The 20,700-nt window shown below is 37.7% G+C and overlaps 1 protein-coding gene across 9 annotated transcripts in view; it reads right to left on the bottom strand.

Annotated features, from left to right (window-relative positions):
• plppr5b (phospholipid phosphatase related 5b) overlaps nucleotides 1-20,700 on the bottom strand; it is a 57,151-nt gene that overhangs the window by 14,998 nt on the left and 21,453 nt on the right. For all 9 annotated transcript variants that reach the window (XM_034308516.2, XM_026925966.3, XM_034308533.2 and 6 more), the window contains 2 exons: nucleotides 12,054-12,186; nucleotides 4,354-4,604 (listed from right to left, as the gene is read on the bottom strand). In XM_034308516.2, the coding sequence (XP_034164407.1) occupies nucleotides 4,354-4,604; nucleotides 12,054-12,186 (384 nt within the window). The remainder of the gene's footprint in view (nucleotides 1-4,353; nucleotides 4,605-12,053; nucleotides 12,187-20,700) is intronic.

Raw genomic sequence — 20,700 nt, 5'->3', positions numbered from 1 at the left:
ATACAGATGTCATGCTGCTATGACACTGTTTCATCCCACCACCAAGAGAGGACACTGGTTTTATTGTGTGCAGCAGCTTTTCCATATAGTGTCCTCCAGAATTATTGGCACCCCTCAAAAAATGAGCAAGTATTTCATCCCAAACATACAGACGCTGTATAGTTCTATTTAAACACACAATTTTCAAACACAAAAATGTCCTTTATATTCTTTATACACTCACTGGCCACTTTAATAGAAACATCTACAGCCTTGCACACTCGTGTAATTACACAATCAGCAGCGCAATGGATATAATTATGCAGATACAGGTCAAGAGCTTCAGGTCATGTTCGCATCACGCATCAGAATGGGGAAGAGTGTGATCTCGGTGACCTCGATATTTGAAGATCGGAAAAATATCACCTGGTCTTTTTCTTATCTTTAAACTTCTTGTGCTTAATGTAGCCTCAGATTCCTGTTCTCGGCTGACAGGAGCGGAACCTGATGTGGTTTTCTGCTGTTGTAGCCCATCCGCCACAAAGTTTTGCTCTTTTGTCATTTCTGAGATGCTTTTCTGCTCACTATGGTTATAAAGCATGGTTATTTGACTTACTGTAGCCTTCCTGTCAGCTTGAACCAGTCTGGCCATTGTCCTCTGATCTCTCTCATCAACAAGGCGTTTCCACCCACAGAACTGCAGCTCACTGGATGTATTTTGTTTTTCACACCGTTCTGGGTAAACTCTAGAGAATGTTAATCTGTGAAAATCCCAGGAGATCAGCAGTTTGTAAAATATTCATACCAGCCCATCTTGCACCAACAACCGCATCATGATCAAAGTCACGGACGTCACATTTTTTTCCCCATTCCGATTGATGTGAACATTAACTGATGCTATTGACCTGTATCTGCATGATTTTATGCATTGAATATACACTGCACTGCTGCAACATGATTGGCTGATTGGATAATTGCATGAATGAGTAGGGATACAGTTGTTCCTACTAAAGTGGCCGGTGAGTACAGATACTGGTACTTATCAGCATTTATAATATCATCAGCATTCATAATTGCTCCTGAACCACCAGCCACAAAACATCTCTGTTACTGAAGTTAAAAAAAAGTATGCAAAAAGTTTGATTTTGGTCTCATCTGACCACAGCACACAGTGCCAGTTGTAGTCCCAGTGACAGTTGGTAATATGCTACGCGTTATTGGTTTCTCTCAGAAAGAGCTTGTTTCTTGGAATGCTTTCAAACAACTTGCTGTTATGGAGGTGGTGTTTAACAGTTGATTTTTAAACTTTTTAAAACAAACTCTAAAATTCTCTTTCTGTACAGTTCCAAATGTGTGATCTTTATAGCCTCATGTGTCCAATTCCTGTCAAATTTTCTACTGTTCCAGATATGTGAAAGTTCTTATTATGGCCTTAGTTATGCTTAAATGTCTTTTTAAATTATTATTATTATTATTATTATTATTATTATTATTATTATTATTATTATTATTATATCCATTACCTGTCTTGTACAGGTCAACACACATACAGTATGTATGTTTTCATATTAAAAGTTGTTTGGTTTACACTGTGGTAATGGATGTCACATGTTTGCAACCTCATAAGCAGTGGGTTCAAAAACTATTCAGACCCCCTTTTTTGTACACTTTATTGTATTATAGATGTAATTTAAATTGAATTATATGTACTTCTTTCATCAATCTACACACAAGAATCCATAATGACAATGCAAAACCAGGTTATTTTATTGCAAAAAATGATTAAAAATCAAAAACTGAAATCTCTCATTAAGGTCACTATTCAGTCCCTTTATTCAGGATTGTGTAGAAATCACACTGTACCATAAGAGATCCTGGGGACCAAGAGCAACGAATTCTTCAAAAATATTCTTTAGGATGTCAACAATTTTTGCACATATGTTTTAATAAAAATATACAATTATTAAAAAAAACAGTACTTCTTTTGAGCAAAGGTGAGAGTGTCTCCTGGAAAAATTAAATGATTGTGTGTAATCTTTATATCTTCCAATTGTTTTTATTCATTTTAATGAAGGGTAACAAAGGAGGGACTGTATATGTGGATGTCTGGGTGTGTGTTTGGCTGTTTTAAAAGAGAGTAGATCTGAGTTTCTGTTTTTTTTTGTGTCTCTGTTCCCAGATAAAATAAGAAATTATTGTGACCTACAAAAATGACTTAAAGGTCTAAAAGTACTTGCTTATACAAAGGTTCTATCTAATTTTGAATCACAAAATTAGGTATAACTTTTGTACGAGTTGCTCTCACAGGAGGATATACACACACTTTTGTAAACATCTTTTCTTGTACTTTGAACTTTAACCCAGAAACATGCTACTGCCTGGTAGTCAAAGGTCCAACACATTAAATGTACACTGTTTTCCTGGTTTTCCTCTGGATAGATATATCCCTCTGACTGTGCAGCACTAAAACTATCAGATCAAGGCCTTTGCTTATAGCCAAATGGGAGGCTTGAATAATTAAGCTGTCAAAGTTATGGCACACCAGCTCTCCCTCCTCCAGACATAACCTTACCCACTATCCTGTCAGCCTGCCGAGGGTTGGTGTCAGCATTACATCACATAATGATCTGTTTTTTAGTTCATTTAGTCCTGTTGAAGAAATTTTAAACTGGACCTGTGACAATAACAGAATATTTACTCTCTCACTTAATCAGCAGTTTAATGATTTTGGATTTTGTTATGATTTTTTTATGGACTCTTGTAGACATTTGTTATTGCTTTGAAACTTTTTTTTTTCAACACCATAAAGTTCTGATCTCACATTCCACATTGCATTTCCAATGCTGTTGTTCTTTTGCCCTAGTACAAACAGGGGTTGAAACTGAATAAATATACCCTTGAATACAAATCATGCATGTTTTATGCCTAATTTGTGGTGACGGTGTGAACAGAACGTGCAGGAATATCCTCCTACACACCAGGATGCACTTGTACTTGATCTGACTATCTGCTTCATAATGACTGATTCAGTCAGACAAACTAAACAGTAGATTTTCAGCAAAAACAACATAAAACCTTTACCCTAGCTGGCCTACACTGTACCCGATATGCTTACATGATAGGCTGAAATGGTCCATGCCAAATAAAGCTTAAACCTTTAAATACTCAAACTTATTTCCCTCTTTTCCCTCCCACACTAACCTCCTAGGATATCAGCATTTTTCTGAAGGCAAGCCATCAGCCCTCATCCCCGAGCTCTGGGCTAGTGTACAAGCTAAGAATGAAAAGCCCTTTCCCTGTGGAGCTGAAGACGTGGCCCACACAAACACACACCTGGAGCTGCGTGAGAAATGAGATGGGACCCAAATGAAACAGATGCTCATTAACTAACAATTTTGAATCCCCTGTCTCCTTCGCTTTTCATTCATGAGTGCAGGGTGTCTCTAATCATGGCTTTTCATTACGCAGAGTTGGAGTGAAACTCGAGAAATGAATTGGAGCTAAAAGTGTGGTGGTATATTGTATACTGCCTTCCATTAACAATATTTCTCACACTGATGAACAGAAGGAAAAGTGGGAGAGATGGAAACAGATGAAGTATAATAAGGCCATAGCTCCTCCAATAGAACTGAATATGGGAGGCACTTGACAAAAAAAAATTATACTTTCACATATTTCAGTCTTCAGTAATCCTTACGTTGAAATGCGATCTAAAGATATTTAGATCTTTGCTTTACTTGAAGCATAGCCTTTGGAAATGTATAGAGTAATATCTACCCACATTTTCTTTTTACATTAGCAATACATCAAATTGACAGAATGCACAAGGAGAGATGGCAAACTCACAGTTCCCACTTCTCTCTGACATGTAAGGGAAAAACATCACAGCTGTCATCACGGCATATTGTATACAGCCTTCCATCGCAATATTTCTCATACTGATGAACAGAATGCAAATCCATCTCTTGCAGCTCCACATCTGCATTTCAAAAGCATCCCGGGGCGGTGTCGTCTCCAATGCTTCAAGATACATTAGAGCCCTGTATGAAGACTGTACTGGCACTGACAGATACACTTTAACGCCTTTGTCCATGACAGTACAAAGCAGCGATAAAGCTGCAGCTAAAAATTAGCAGCCTTCTACCAAACTGGGTGCTTCCTGAAGCAAGAATAAACACAACTCTGTGTGTATGTCTACACTTCACACAACAGTCAGATCCTTCCTAGATGCATAAAGAGCTGTTATTAAGAGCATCGTGTTTTAAGACATTATCATCTAAACTGGTTATTTGTCCGGGATGCACAGCTGACTTTCAGATCAGTGGAGGAAGAGAAAGAGAAGGAACCATTTGTGGAAGTTAATGAGCTACTCACAGCCAGGTAGAGCGCGGCGTAGACGCTGAGCGCCGCCTCTTTGGAGGGAAAGGTTTTGCGGGCACGCAGGATGTCCTCCTCATTGCCGGTACAGGCCTCCTGGTGGCTGATGTAGCGTAGGGCCTGCTGGCAGCCCAGTGCAGTGTAGTTGGGTTTACACACAGTCAGGAAGTGAGGGGCCAGGTTCCCTGTCACCACCTGACCCGCGTTCACAAAGATGTCGGTAGTGAAGAGGCCAAACATGTATACACCTGCAGGGAAAACGGGGGAAAGAGAATGAATGTGATGGATGGTTGTTTTGTTGAATTGTATATTATAACATAAATAATATATATTATAATATACTGTATATATGTATAGTACGCTGGGAAAACCCATTGGATGTCACTCTGGCTGAACAGAGGGGGGAAAAAAAAAAAAAAAACAGGTTTTGACCAAAATTGGGGTTTTCTTTCAGTAACATATTTGACAGCTCAACTTTAACAATCTTACTTGCATAAAGTTTTTATAAACCTTGTAAATGTGCCTAGGCTTTCTGACAAGATCATATTACGTAGATAAGGAGCTAATTTAACACAGCTACAAAACAGGCTATGAATAAAGGTGAGTATAAAGATAGCCATAGTTTTCATGGTAATATTTAATATTTTTAAATTTAATTTTTGCATGATAGATTAAATGCATAGCAGTTGTTTTGAACAATGTGTGTTAGTGTCTTTGAATGGACACTTTAAATGTTCTTCTTTTCACTTTTGGGGGTAACCAGACTTGAAAATGCTATAATTTACCTGTGATTGAGATATGTACAATATGTTCAATACTGTACTTCTGAATACTAAAAACATACTCTTGGAGTTACTGTAAGATCATGTTTTTGAGCAAATTTGATCAGTAGTGCATTAGCGTCTTACAGAGCAAACCATGAAAACCATGATTGCGGCCCTTAGCAGAAACACAGACAAAAACAGCACATAACTGGCCAGACGCTCCATATAGACCTCCAGTCTGTCATCAGCTTTTGTCTGTGCATCCTAACAAAGCTATTTTCTGATGTGAAACGCATTCTGAAATGAATTCTGCTGTCAGACCATTAAATATGTCAAGCCTTTACTGCAGCGACTGGAAGATGCCTTGCTTCTTTCTTCTGTTCTGAAATGCCACATATTTGTTGGCAGATTTCTCTACCTCAGAGGTGCTCAAAAAGCCAAAATCACACAGCCATTATTATATCAAAACCATTACTATAACCACCGGATGCTATGAGTCAGTAAAGAATCCTTTCATGAGCACAAACAAATTGCATTTAAATGACATTATTAATGCAGTACTAAAAACTATTACTCCAAAGGCTTAAAAAAGCCTGTTTTAGGTTGCAATACACAGCTAAACTAATTTTCACAGAAAAAGATCATTTTGGTCTTGCGCAAAATCATGCAGATTCAGGTCAAGAGCTTCAGTTAATGTTCACATCTAACACCAGAATGAAGAAAAAAGTGTGATCTCTGTGACTTTGATCATGCCATGGCTGTTGGTACCAGATGGGCTGGTTTGAGGATTTCAGAAACTGCTGATCTCCTGGGAATTTCACACACAACGGTCTCTAGAGTTTACCCAGAATGGTGCGAAAAGCAAAAAAACCACTGATTGAGTGACAGTTCTGTGGGTGGAAATGCCTTGTTGATGAGAGAGGTCAGAGGAAAGTGGCCAGATTGGTTTGAGCTGCCAGGAAGCATATAGTAACCATCCTTATTAAAATTTTTGCTGACCTGCCAAATGCAATGACTCTTTATTGGGAAGTTAAAACTTTGTAGTCAGCATCACATTGATCTTTTTGGCTATAATGTAGGCAGTGCTCTTAAAAGCTGCACAGTCTTGATAACTTTGATGCTGACTGTGGTTCACTGCAGCACTGAGTGCAGACTGCACATCAAAGCTGCAGGTGCTATATTCTACTAACTAATAAAAAACTATAAGCAGTGTGGGAGTCTAAATGGAGCCTAATGTGTGTGTGTGTATATATGTATGTATATATATGTGTATGCATGTATGCATGTATGTGTGTATATATATATATATATATATATCTCCATCCATTTTCTGTACCGCTTATCCTACACAGGGTCACGGGGAGCCTGCAGCCTTTCCCAGGGCTTCTCTGGACAGGGTGTCAACCCATCACAGGGCACAATCACACACTCACACTCACACACCCATTCACACACTACTTACAATTTAGTGATGCCAGCATACAACACGTCTTTGAACCCCAGAAGCACCATGTGTGTGTGTGTGTGTGTATGTCTATATATGTATGTATGTGTGTATGTACATACATACATACATACATAATATATATATATATATATATATATATATATATATATATATATATATATATATATACACACACACACACACACATCAAAGACTTTGCTAGGAGAACTGGATTTTAATTGATTCCATTTCATTTTTGCAAATGTATGCGCATGCCTCTGAGAAAATACCATGTCATCACCCTCTAAGAGATTAGAGAATAATTAGATTATAATTAGAGAATAAATCATTTTGTACATGAATAAGATTTCCAAAATTAAGGCAAGACACTATAGGCGGAAAGCACAATTTTGGTCACATCATTTTTTCAGATTTTTGAATAAATTTCACCTTTATCATAGTCTTCTCTTAAACTGTAGTAAATTAACAAAACTCAACAAAAAATGTTTATTCCACTGTTTTTGTCTGCTCAAGTCTACCACAATATCTGAAACCTATCAACTTTAAAGAATGCTTAAGCTCTGCTACTATGCTTAAGCACCCACTTGGCACATTCACATCATGTCATGTCATGTCATATCTCCCCAAAAAGCTTGTTTCCTGATATACTGTATATGACAGTTTGATACACATGTCACTTTCCTTCATAAACCTTACTTACTAAAGTGGAAACACATTAAAACACATCGTATTTTTTTTCTCAAAATATTTTTTTTTCTATATTCAGAACCAGAAATCTCTGTTTACAGATGACCTGATCATGTTTTTATAACAGTGCATGATGTTTTCTTGATTAAATAATAAAGAAATATTCCAACAACCTTTTCTTCAAGTTTTTCTCTTGAAATCTTCATGACACTCAACAACGAGAAAAGACTATATTTTTGTTTTTATTAAGTGTACAAATTTATGCATATTCTGTGCAAACTCTTATATGCATAATTTTCCAATATAAATAATTTTAAAAATTTCAGCAATCAACTGGCAAAGACTGACTATGATATCTATTGTTTTTTTAAAACTATTCACCTGTAATGTCTTGTCTTAGTTTATAAAAAATACTAATGAATACTAAAAATATACACCAATCAGCCATAACATTATGACCACTGACAGGTGAAGTGAATAATATTGATTATCTCGTTACAATAGCATACAATAGAGATATATTAGGCAGCAAGTGAACAGTCGGTTCTCGAAGTTGATGTGTTGGAAACAGGAAAAATGGGCAAGCGTAAGGATTAGAGAGACTTTGACAACGGCCAAATTGTGATGGCTAGATAACTGGGTTAGAGCATCTTTAAAACGGCAGGGCTTGTGGGGTGTTCCCGGTATGCAGTGGTTAGTACCTACCAAAAGTGGTCCAAGGAAGGACAACCGGTGAACTAGCGACAGGGTCATGGGCGCCCAAGGCTCATTAATGCGCGTGGGGAGCGAAGGCTAGCCTACCTGGTCTGATTCCAAAGAAGAGCACAAATTGCTGAAAAGTTAAAGCTGGCTATGATAGAAAGGTGTCAGAACACACAGTGCATCGCAGCTTGCTGCGTATGGGGCTGTGTAGCCACAGACCTGTCAGAGTGCCCATGCTGACCTCTGTCCACTGCCAAAAGTGCCTACAATGGACAGGTGAGCATCAGAACTGGACCACGGAGCAATGGAAGAAGGTGGCCTGGTCTGATAAATCACATTTTCTTTTACATCATGTGGAAGGCCGGGTGCGTGTGCATCGTTTACCTGGGGAAGAGATGGCACCAGCATGCACTATGGGAAGAACGCAAGCCGGAGGAGGCAGTGTGACGCTCTGGGGAATGTTCTGCTGGGAAACCTTGGGTACTGGCATTCATGTGGATGCTATTTTGACATGTACCACCTACCTAAACATTGTAGCAGGCCAGGTACACCCCTTCATGGCAACGGTATTCCCTAATGGAAGTGACCTCTTTCAGCAGGATAATGCCTCCAAATTCCCCAGATCTCAATCCAATCCGTGGGGTGTGCTGGCCATCAAGTCTGATCCATGGAGGACTTAAAGGATCTACTGTTAACGTTTTTGTGCCGGATACCACAGCACACCTTCAGGGATCTAGTGGAGTCCATGCCTCAACTGGTCAGGGCTGTTTTGGCAGCAAAAGTGGGACCAACACAATATTAGGCAGGTGGTCATAATGTTATGGCTGATCGGTGTATATTTATATATTACTAATATGTAGGGCTTCCTAAGTTTCCCTGTTGTTAACTTAGTTTCAGTATAAGGTTCATGGAATAGGAAAAAGTCTGAATAATGCATTGCCTCACAAACATTCTTTGAAGCATTTGTCAAATGCTCATTCTTTCCATCGTTCTCTTTTCCTCTCTTGAATATAAACTTACAAGGAATCTCTCCCTGTCAGAGTTGACAGGAGAACGGAGGAGGATAAACAGTGAAAGCACAGGCAGAGTTGAGTATGAACAAGTCATGACCTAAAGCCATTTTCTAAATTTAATTTCTCCTGGAAAACAGCAGCGTGTGAGTCATTATGCAAATAAGATGTGTGACTGTAGTTCATAAATCAACTAGAAAGAGCTGAAATTGCCACTGCCGCAAATTACCACAGCAAGGTTTAAGTGAATTATTAAAGCCAAATAAACCAACAAATAAAATATTAAAGAACAATGCCTACCCTTTCATACAAAGGATGAAAAAAAACTTCCTAATGGAGAAACAGTGGACAAATAGTGAGAGTGAGCCACTGATAACGTCTCACTGAAAGGCTAAGTATAATAAGCAGGCGTTAGACTGAGGAATCATAATGAGTGTTTATTATGGGCACTACTGCTGATCCAGCCTGATACATTTTGTGAGGCTATCAGGATTCCCTTGACACTCTGATGGGGGCTTAGACAAACTCTCTTCATCAGATATAAGTCAGCTGAAACCTTCAGACCCATTGCTCTACTATCAGATATTTTAAAGCATGGAAGCCACCACAGAAACCACTGCACTGGCTGGTCCTCCCAGAGTTAAAGAGCGTAACCGTGCAGACACTGTGGGTCATTTTCAGAATACAGTTATGCATGTTTAGTGAGCATTTAATGCCAAAATTGCACACACTACTATTCAAATCTCAGACATATCTCCAGACATAGGGCGAAGTTTGACTAAAACAGAGACATGTCTCAGTTAAGGGCAATTTTGACCTTGATCTTTTCTTGAACATTTTTTCCTGCTATATCAGCTCAGGCAAGGAGCAGTATCAAGTTCACCGCCACTGTTTGATATGTAACCACAATGTCACACTGAAATTCATGATTTGTGGTGGATTTTTCCACTAGCTTTTGGATTATTGCAGAAAATAAGCTCTGTGACCAACAAAAGGTTATGATTCTTACACCTTTTGTTCATCAAGATAATCTTCGCAAATGAGCACAATTTTTATGAATTTTGAAGCCTAAATACAATCGCCAGAAGTAAAAAGCTAAATTTAGGCTGTAAACGAATGCCACGCTCGCATGACTTCAACGTCACCCCCACTAAGCTTTCGACAACTCTTTCCATCTTTATTTAATGTTCCCTGATCAGGATCCAATGTGCTCTTTTTGTGGATGAATCTGCCCCCCACCTTTTTTGGGAATGTGTCCATGTTGCCCAATTACTTTGGAGAAAATTCCGTTGTTTTTACGTGTATCTCTTTCGGATGGTTTTTTTGGGGGAATAAATGTGTTTTATTTGGCTTTTGCAGTTTTGATAAAAGTTTAAAGAATAACCATTTTTTTGATGAATGTGCCTCTGCAAACTCTAAAGCTTTAAAATCCATCTCATTGTATAATATATAGAATGTTGGAAAGTTTGAGTTTGCACACAACGCGGCTGTAGAAGATGAGTTTTCCTGTACAGCGTGAAGACGCCTAATTTTCCTGACAACCTCTGTAGTCCCATTTAGCCACTTGTTTGCAACCGCCTTTTTGAAGACACGTATTACTGTCTTATCACTTATTACTTTATGCATTTTATGTTGTACAATAAAACATGAAAATATCTTGAGCTTGTGTTAGCCACAGTCCTTATTTCGGGCATTTAACCAAAAACACATTGAAAAAACCCATTGACTTCAGGTCGAATGAACCGGAAGTGCAAAAATGATAACTCATTTACGGGTTTAGGACTCATTCCTGCAGTACTGTATTACATACCTAAATATGACACTATTACTTAGCTAATAGTATCGTCCTTTTAAAGTCAACAGAACTTTTTTGCACAGAAGACATTCGAGGAGATAGTGTATTAAATCAGAGAGACTGCTTATTTTGAGAAACATTTTTTTTTATGGACAAATTTCTGAATTATTAACAATTAATGTCATTATTTTAATAATAAAACAACTCAAAATAGCTAATTATATGCATTATAAAATAGAATATATCCCATGCACACGATAAGATTTCATGACCTCAATTTAGTATCTTGTATCCCATTAAGTTATGCCTGTAATAAGTAACTGTTGATACACTATAAATATAAAAATACAATGCTAAATAATATAAGGTGATGGATCAAGAGCTATTTTATAATCTGGAAGCCATATTGTTAAATGAAACCTAAGTGATTAATGTGATGATTCAAACTAGGACAATTCATGCAGCAATATACTGGCAACATATTAGACTCTTATTAGATTTTTATTTCAGCGCTTGCCATCTTCTCAATCGTATAACATTGCATTAGTCTTATTTATTTTTCACTTTTAAATTTTCTCTTGCTTTTATGTTACATCATGTTGCATCTTACAGCAAAGGAAAAAAACACTATTTCCGTCTTCAGACTGCATTTTCTATCCCTGATTTATTTCTGGCTTACAGGCAAGTGCTTGTGTTTAAAGGTGGTGGTCTAGATGCTATTGGAAAAGCCCATCTCTGATGCTTCTACTCAAGAAAGGTCTGACAACCTAAAACTACCTGCAGGTGATTTGCATAGTCTGAATGGTGCACCCAGACATTTGACTTAAGTACCTGTGTAATCTAACTCTGAATATATGCAGATTTCCCCAAATTAATATTGATGCAACATTTGGACTTGAGCTGCTGCCTTAAGCCACCAACTCTGAATATGGCTCTTCAAGTCTAATAATTAAGATTTCTTTAAATGCTTCTATGCACAAAACCCGAATTGTTTAACAAGCAATGCAGTGGTAGTAGTGAAGTCAACTGGAAAGTAATATGGGTGAGTGCAGATGGGAGCCTGTTTGTGTAAACAAAGATTTTAAAGCAGGACCCGACTAGTAATTCCTTTTACTACTTTATTCTTTTTTCTTGTAGACATGAAGAACGATATGAAAGCTTGAAAGAGAATTATATGTATCCTGTGCTTTCTCTTGTTAAAACTCCACCTAGAGATGTACTATGTTTGTTTCAAGAAAACAATGGTGCCAAAATTATGAATAAGTACATACCCAAAAAGCGGCAAGTCCTGCGCACCAGAGGGTTGAGGTAACAACAGTCCCCAGTCGCAATGGTCTTCTTTCGAGTATCCGGATCTTTTGATGTATATTGCATCAGGAACAGCACAGCTTCTGTCACTGTTATCTGAAACAGCATGGCATCACATAGAGGGAGGAAAAAAAAAAAAAAACAAGGGAGAGGGAGATAAAAAAGGAAGATTAACAACACATTCATTGCTAATGGCTTTAAAATGAAGTTGATGTTTCACAGTCTAAAGTCAGCAGGCGCAGCTCCTGTGTAACAGCATCATAATTCAACAGGAAGTATGGCCAGCCACCTAAACAAGCTCCATCTGCAAGCCACCTGCTGAATACAGCGCACCATATTGAGAGAGATGAACTCAGCTTATGCAGTCAGTTTATATCACTGAGGAATTATGAGAAGACACAAATACGTCCGCTCCTGACAGATGAGAGGCCAAGGCCTATTTTGATCACACAGTCAGTTGTCTGGAGGGCTTCCAGAGCACAAACAGCTGGGATGTACGATGTTAAATACAGTGGTCCAACAAACAAGAGACGACAGTGGTCACCAGTGTGTGAAATGCTGTAATTGACTAAGAGAGTTTGCAGTTGCTAGTGGAAACTAGGGGAAAAAAAAGAAAGCACAGAATACAGTTTCAAACAGACTATGTCAGTGGGATTTCATAGATGGCTCCTTCAAAGCCAAGACTTTTTAGATTTTTTTTTACAGTCAGGCCTTGAGACATCCACTTAAGGATTTTGCAGATGATACAAACTGCCATTAAGGAAATGACTGCATTTTGTTGCACCATTGCTCATAGAAGCATTTGTACAACATAAAATGTTACTGTTTGCATTGCCCACGATTTCTTTTGTATCATTAGTGAAAGGCCACTGAAGTCTAATGGGCATCTAAAACACACTTTCACAAGAATGAGACACAACGTCTAACGTTGAAGGTGCCATTATTGATAATAGGTACGTGATGTCATCTGGGCTCCAACTAGAATCAATAGCTGTCCCTATCATTGGACTTATTCTAACAGTAGCAATCCATGATCTAATGAACAGAAGCTCTGCATAATCACTTCAGTTCATCTTCAGTAACAGCTTTATCCTGGTCAGAGTCGTAGTAAAAATGTCATCTTAGCAAGTGAAAATATCTTGAATATAGTCAAATTTATCTGGTATTTCTTATTATAAGATTACAATAAACCAAATATAAGATCATTAAACCTATTTCTGGACATTATTACTCATTTAAAGCTTGTAGTTTTCTTATTCTATTGGTAGATAATTTTGCTTATTTTTTAGAAATAAATGCTTAAAATGAGTCAAATTATCTGCCAATAGAACAAGACTATTTCAAGCTTGTAGTACAACAGCAAAGTACAATATGTCCAAGGTGATATTTATTAAAGCTAATTAAATAGTAATAATTTAGGAACAGTGACTTTAAAATCATATATTAGACAAAGTATATTACATACATAAAAGGTTTACAATAAGGGATAAATATATTGAAGTCAGAAGACAGATTACAGGACCATGGAAAGAATGTCACTGCTTGTTAACATCTCAGTCTTATAGGACACAGGGCAACGCTATGCTCCTGACACACAGGACCTCACAGGAGCAGCTCTGGTGAGCTTCAGCACCAACAGGGTGATTTATGAGATCATGCAGCTCAAACTTGCACAGCTCACCTCCAATGAGCTCTAAAAGACTCCAGATGCAAGTCAGAAACTGTTCTTCCAAAGCCAGGAAAGCTACACAGAGATATACTGTACACGGACACGGATGAGTTCAGCTGCTCCAACCAACAAACTGCAAAAAATATTCACACTGAATGACAGCAGTGTCTTGAAATCAAATAAGACTGTGACCAATACTACAATACAGCATCTAGCCGTAAGTACACAGAGTTCCAGGAAAATGTGTTCATGCAGGGTGACAAGTTTTCAGCAAGCAAGTTTTTGTAGGATACAGTTTATTGATTATGATTTATTTTACCTAAGCTCACATGTTCAATGCAAACTATGCAACAAAACTATAAGCAAACACACAGGCAATAGAACCAGACTGCATCCATGCTGTCTCATAAAAATGCCTCATATGTCCTATTTTACTGACCAAAATGCACCTCATCTGTTCTCTTCATTTTCATCTCTTCTGCTGCTTTCGACAGGGTGAGGAGTTCAGCTACAGCCGACAATCCACAAGGGTGAGCATACCTCCAGCATAATTCCTCTTTCATCATACAGCTGAACCCACTGAGCCCTTTCTTCAAATATTATAACCAACCAAGGCTGTGCTCCACACTAAAGAGCACAGAATAATGGGTGTGACATACTTTCAGCATCCAGCACTACAAGCCAAGGTTAACCAGAAATTTGTGCCATCCGGCAAAGAATGTGTTATTCTGAGTGTGAAGTGAAACCCATGATTAGGTTCTCCTTCTTCATGTTCCTCAACATCAGACTCCCACTGGCTGATACATGAGTATGCTCAACCAAACGTCGAAATTCGAGAAAACTTTTTAATATACAACAGAGTGAAAATTTTACAATGTCTGCACCCATGGTGCATGTTGTCTATGAAATCAAAAGTAACAAGTTTTTAATGGATACTAGAAGGTCCTTGTTTACACAGCCCTAGAGCAGTGGAAATGTTAGACTGTACATTCTCTATGATATAGATAGTACATCATGAACAACAGGCATTTAGCAGGGGAGGACAAATCGGTAGTCTGAGCCAACCAAACTATAACATCAAAAAGCACGGCAGACACCCCGCATCGCTATGAGACTCTTCAAGTTTCAGTTTTGTTTGCTTGGTTTTAATTGGCTTTTTGTTAAATAATACAAAAGGATATTTCACAGTATGAATGCAGAGATGGCAACGAGGGAACAGCACCAGAGCCAAAATGTAGAAAATGTTTTGTCTCGTCTCTAGGACGCATCAAGAAACAGCTTGCAAGATGGCACTTTGTGTCAGATACAACCAATTATAAGACTGAAAGGATTAGAAAACAAAAGTACAGACTACATGAAGAAACAATGACGAAACACACAATTGTTAGAGCTCAAAAAGTTAATTTGGTGCAGTTTGTTTTCCCAGATACAAAGATGGGCTACCAGAAAGTGTACCTGGACTACCTGATTTAAGAAGCTGGTAACGTAAAATAATACTATATTCACCTCCAATTTACACCTCGAGTTAAGATTTGACTGACTTGTAGTACGACAGCAACAGAAAATGAAGATGAAGATAGAAGGATTAATGAAATGCAACACTGAGACACAAGCTACAGCTTGCTTCACATTACACTTTACTTACTAAAGCTCATTAAGAGAGACAAGCATTTTAATGAGTCGATAACATAGAAGAAGTGATTAAAAAGCATGAGTAGGCTTCCTCATTCTTTAAACAATCAGCACAGGTGAAAGAGAAACCAAATCAGCTCATATACAAAAGGCGACTATGCATGAGAACTAAGTCCAAACCCTCACATCTCAGATCTAAATGTGCAATCAGCTCGTCTGATGGCAGCCTTTATTGAACAGCTTTAGCACCATGGCAAGGAAGTGGTAGCTCAATGGTTCAGGCGCTGGCCTTCTGATTGGCTGGTTGTGAGTTCAAATCCCAGTACTGCCAAGCTGCCACTGCTGGGCCCTTGAGCAAGGGCCTTAACCCTCAACTGCTCAGTTGTATAAATGAGATGATTGTAAGTCGCTCTGAAACTCAGATTTTTTTTTTGTTAATTGTTGTTAATATTATCGTTCATGCAGTAAGTCTGTCACAACCATTAAATAATCACCTATTCACAATTGAGTTGATCAGAATGATCAAAGTGATCATGAGTATGCATTCAATTACTTTCATGCTTTCATATAAATATATGTAATCACCAAACACAATGTTCATTCTCAATGAATTTCTTGATTTAATTATATTTTAATCATTAGTCTTAGTCAAAGGCTTCAATCCAAAGGGTGTCTGAAAATTATATTTACAAATTTTATCCAATATAAAAAATCAACAAGAAATACTGGGATTGTCCAATTTTACAAAGAAACACATTAAGTCTTTCTGAATACCAAGTTTTGACTCCAACATATTGGGGCTTGATTGTCCATGAGTCTCTGAATAACACATTCCCAAATTGGTGGAGGTTTTATTCTTTGGCCGTCTAGAATGTTGCAGCATACATGGCAACATTTAGATTAGTGCCTAGATTAGAAAACACAACAACTATTGCGTGTCACTAATGGTGCTCAACTGAATGTTTGTAAATATGTTACTTTAAAAAAAAAACTTTGGGATTTGTGTGTCTAATTTTCCTTGATTGGTAATTCTATGTGTGTCAATAAATATTTAATTTAGCATCAGTTTGTAACGAAACGCTGTATTAGCTATTTTTGCCCTGTTTCTATGATTTGGTCACTCTTTAACAAATGTTTTAGATATTCATATTCACTACATTAATTTTTTTCTTACCTATTTAACATATAGGTAAGTATTATTTGTGCAGTGTCTCCTCTTTGCAAGGTTTTACAGTCAGAAGGCAGACAGAAATTCCTATATGCTTTCAGTGTTGATAAATGACTGTTCATGTGTATTACTTCTACTCTTATGATTATATTATCATAGTGTCAAAGTCAACAGAAAAAATAATAATAAATCACAATTCTTTGTATGACAGTCTTCAGACAAAATTCCACAGTTGTGACATGCTTATTCAGTAGCCTGCAATATTGCAAATGAGCACTTGAACAAACAAAAAGTCATTGTTTTTATGGTGTTCTGTGATCACTTTGATAAATCTTACAGCTTCCAGCTACAGAGGTTTTCTGTGGGTGTTTTGCTGTGAAAAAGAAAAAAAAAAACAATTCATTTTGGGCAAATGAATGCAGAGCAAGCTTCAATCATGAAATAACACAGCATCACCACTTTGCTCTATTATACTGTAAGACATATTGCAATATACAGTCCCCTCCAAAGGAAGGCCAATTCTTTTGTTTTTGCTATACACTGAAAATATTTGGGGTTGAGATCTAAAAAAAAAAAGATGAATATAAGATGATAGATCAGAATTTCAGCTTTCATTTCCTGATATTTACATCTTAGATGCGTTCACCAACTTAGAACATGGCACCTTTGGTGGCAGACCACCAAACAAAGAAAAGCATATAATCATTTGTGAAGTTTTCTCTATTCTTTCTGTCTGTTTATTTAACATTTATGGAAGAAGTCTTGAGTATAAGCACTATGTAAATGTCAGTAGTTTTCCCTACATGGACGTTTGTTCCTGTTATCAATTACATTACAGTAGCTATATGCAGTCATTCCCTCACCAACCTCCATTATGCTCTCTCTCGAAATTAATGAGACAAAAACACAGCATAAAGTGTCTTGAAGACTATAGTCTCACAACATTAAACAGTTAAAAAGCACAATGTGTTGTTCATTAATAAATTTGAAAAAATTTTAATATTTGGCAAGACATTGTGTTATAAGATGAATAATATACTCAAAATACTCCATTTTAAAGTTTGTTTATTCCTTTAGTTGTTTATCTATATATTATTATTAATTGTTAGCAGTTGCAGTTAAAGGGATCCTGAAAGTCTGGGGTGTGCAGCCCCGACAGCACCCCTCCTTCCTGCAGTATGTTTTTGTGATAAACAAATAGGGAGCGAGAGCCATTAAAACTAATATATGTAGACCATTGATTGAGGCAGCTCTGTTGGGGTTACTTAAAAATACAGCTAGCGTTAACATAAAGCCCTTAAACTTACTTTCTATTCACCTCAGCTCTAAATTATACATACATATATACATAGATGTGCATCATTTATGTTTATTGCACTGCCAATTAAGCTTAGAACACAATGATTACTCACAGTTCTTTGCTTACAGTATGCTCTCCTGGCCCACTAATGCCAGTTATACATACTATGAGTCTGCACCCAGAAAAGGCACTGCAGAGCACACAGGAAGAGCAATTAGGATCTGAGAGCTGAGCCGAGGCGTGTGAACATCTGTCAGTGTGGCTGATCTCAGGTGCAAATAGACACTGCATTCTCAGAAGCTAATGAAGAGAAAGTCACACATTGGATTCCCATTTCCAACCAGCACTGAGTGAACTGAGTATTGCTATGAAACATGTTTGTATCTGGTACATACTGAGCTCATCAATCAGGCTGACCTAGATGCTCTTTTCACTTTGTTCTGTATGAACAACACTTTTAAATCTTTAGAAGGGAGAAACACAACCGTTAAACTCTTCAAAAATTAAGCCAACTGCACACATTGCTGCTGCTCTGGGCAGGTTTTCTCTGATTACTTTTTTAGAGGAGCATGAGATAATATTTCAGTTGCCCTCAAACCACTGAGAGCACTGAAATACTAATCCTGAGAGTGTAATGCTCCAAAAAAAAGGGTGATTTGCATAAGGTCATAAATAAACTAAGCCAAGTGAAATGGAACAGTAACGAATTTAAGCATAACCAGACTCTAGTATAATCACTGTGAATTAAATTTACAGTCTAAGTAACTGTAGTAAATAATCAAGGCTTATTTAACAATGTAACATGTAGGTTTTGCACAACTGTCAACCAAATCTAAAGCCCAAGAAATTATGTATTTCATAAATCTTCCTGGAGTTTAGAGAGGTAGCAGTGCAGTCATTAATATTTATACTGCATAATATGCCTCCCACCCTTCAGGCTGTGAAATTGTTTATTTTCAGCTCAACTTTATGTATGCATGCACGAGCAGCAACTCCTGTGACGCCACATGTAAGACTGAGAAACAACAAATGAGACAGAATAGGGCTCAAACTCAAAACAACAAATTTCCTATATCAATGCTAAAAAAAAAAAAAAGATTGCAAGTGAACAGTTTCTAATTTGTAGACCCTTGCAAAAGGTTCCCAACAAAATCTACACACAGAATGACCCGAGCAAAACTGTTCGTTACACAGGAGAACTGTGTCAACCAATTAGAAGAAAAATACACACAATAGAACTAGTCCAGACCCATTCTGTCTGCAAGACAAAGTGAATTTCTTTAGTGTCAGATGCCAGATTGCCCTAGTTTCTTGAAAACTCACAACGCACTCACCAAATTGCTTTGTCTGTTTACGTTATCTGGCTGCCCTGTTCTAGGAGTTTAAGGAGATCACCTACGGGGTAAGACTGTCTCTAGCATTCATAATTCAATGCCTTTTTTAAAGCTTTCCCAAAAGTACAAAGAATTTCTAAACATAGCTCTAAATATTAGTGGTGCACACAGATAAATTGGCTAAACTCCGTCACCAAACCTGTACCAGATATGATGTTTCAGATAGATTAAGCCTCAATTTAAACTACACTGATATAAACGACGCAAGATTTATGACACAATCTGCATTTGTTTTCTGTTTGCAACATCTCAGGCACTGGTTACCTCTATAAAATAAAATATTGTGTGCTGAGGCAAGCGAGTCAAAAAATTATACAGGATATGTTTAGCAGAGATGATTTACTCATATATAACATTGCTCTGAAAATGAATTATCTGCTTTTAAAGTGCATAAAGCAGTAATACTGCTATGCCAAGTCAGCACAAGAAAATCTAAACTGATAAAGATGGCCATACCTACATGACTGTATACAGCAGTGCTACACACAGTTTTATAGTAACTTAGTAACTTAGACAGAATCTTGTATGGTGGACACGCCACATAAACGGATTAATAACACATGCGTCATCCTTCATATGGTGAAGCTTTCTGTGAGATGTTTATTTGGCTTTTTTTGACAGGAATATTGTGGAATATAGTGGAATCTATAGTAAATATATAACAGTGGAATATAGTGGAATTACACTCACTAAGTACTTTATTAGGAACACTATGCTAATACAGGATAGGGTCTCCGTTTGCTCTCAAAACAGCCTCAATTCTTCATGGCATGGATTCCACAAGATGTTGGAAACATTCCTTTGAGATTCTGGTCCATGTTGACATGATTGCATCACGCAATTCCTGCAGAATTTTCAGGTGCACTTTCATGCTGCGAATCTCCTGTTCTACCACATCCCAAAGGTGTTCTATTTTATTCAGATCCGGTGACTGGGAAGGCCACTGAAGAACACTGAACTCATTGTCACGTTCATGAAACCAGTTTGAGATGACTTTTGCTTTGTGACATGGTGCATTATCATGCTGGAAGTAGCCATTAGAAGATGAGTAAATTGTGGCCATGAAGGGATGCACATGGTCATCAACAATACTCTAACAGGCTGTGGCAGTCAAGCAGTGATCGATTGGTACTAATGGGCCCAAAATGTGCCAAGAAAACATTCCCCACACCATTACACCACCTCCACCAGCCTGGACTGTTGACAGATGGCAGGTTGGGTCCATGGAATCATTGCCAAATTCTGACCCGACAATCTGTGTGCCTCAGCAGAAATCGAGATTCATCAGAACAGGCTATGTTTTTCTAGTCTTCAACTGTCCAGTTTTGGTGAGCCTGTTCCCACTGCAGCCTCAGCTTTCTGTTCTTGGCTGACTGAAGTGGAAGCCGACATGGTCTTTTGCTGTTGTAGCCCATCCGCCTCAAGGTTCGACGTGTTGTGCATTCTG

The sequence above is a fragment of the Pangasianodon hypophthalmus genome, chromosome 1 (genome assembly GCF_027358585.1).
Source record: "Pangasianodon hypophthalmus isolate fPanHyp1 chromosome 1, fPanHyp1.pri, whole genome shotgun sequence".
In the NCBI taxonomy this organism is placed as follows: Eukaryota; Metazoa; Chordata; class Actinopteri; order Siluriformes; family Pangasiidae; genus Pangasianodon; species Pangasianodon hypophthalmus.
This window is presented reverse-complemented; position numbering and strand designations above follow the sequence as displayed.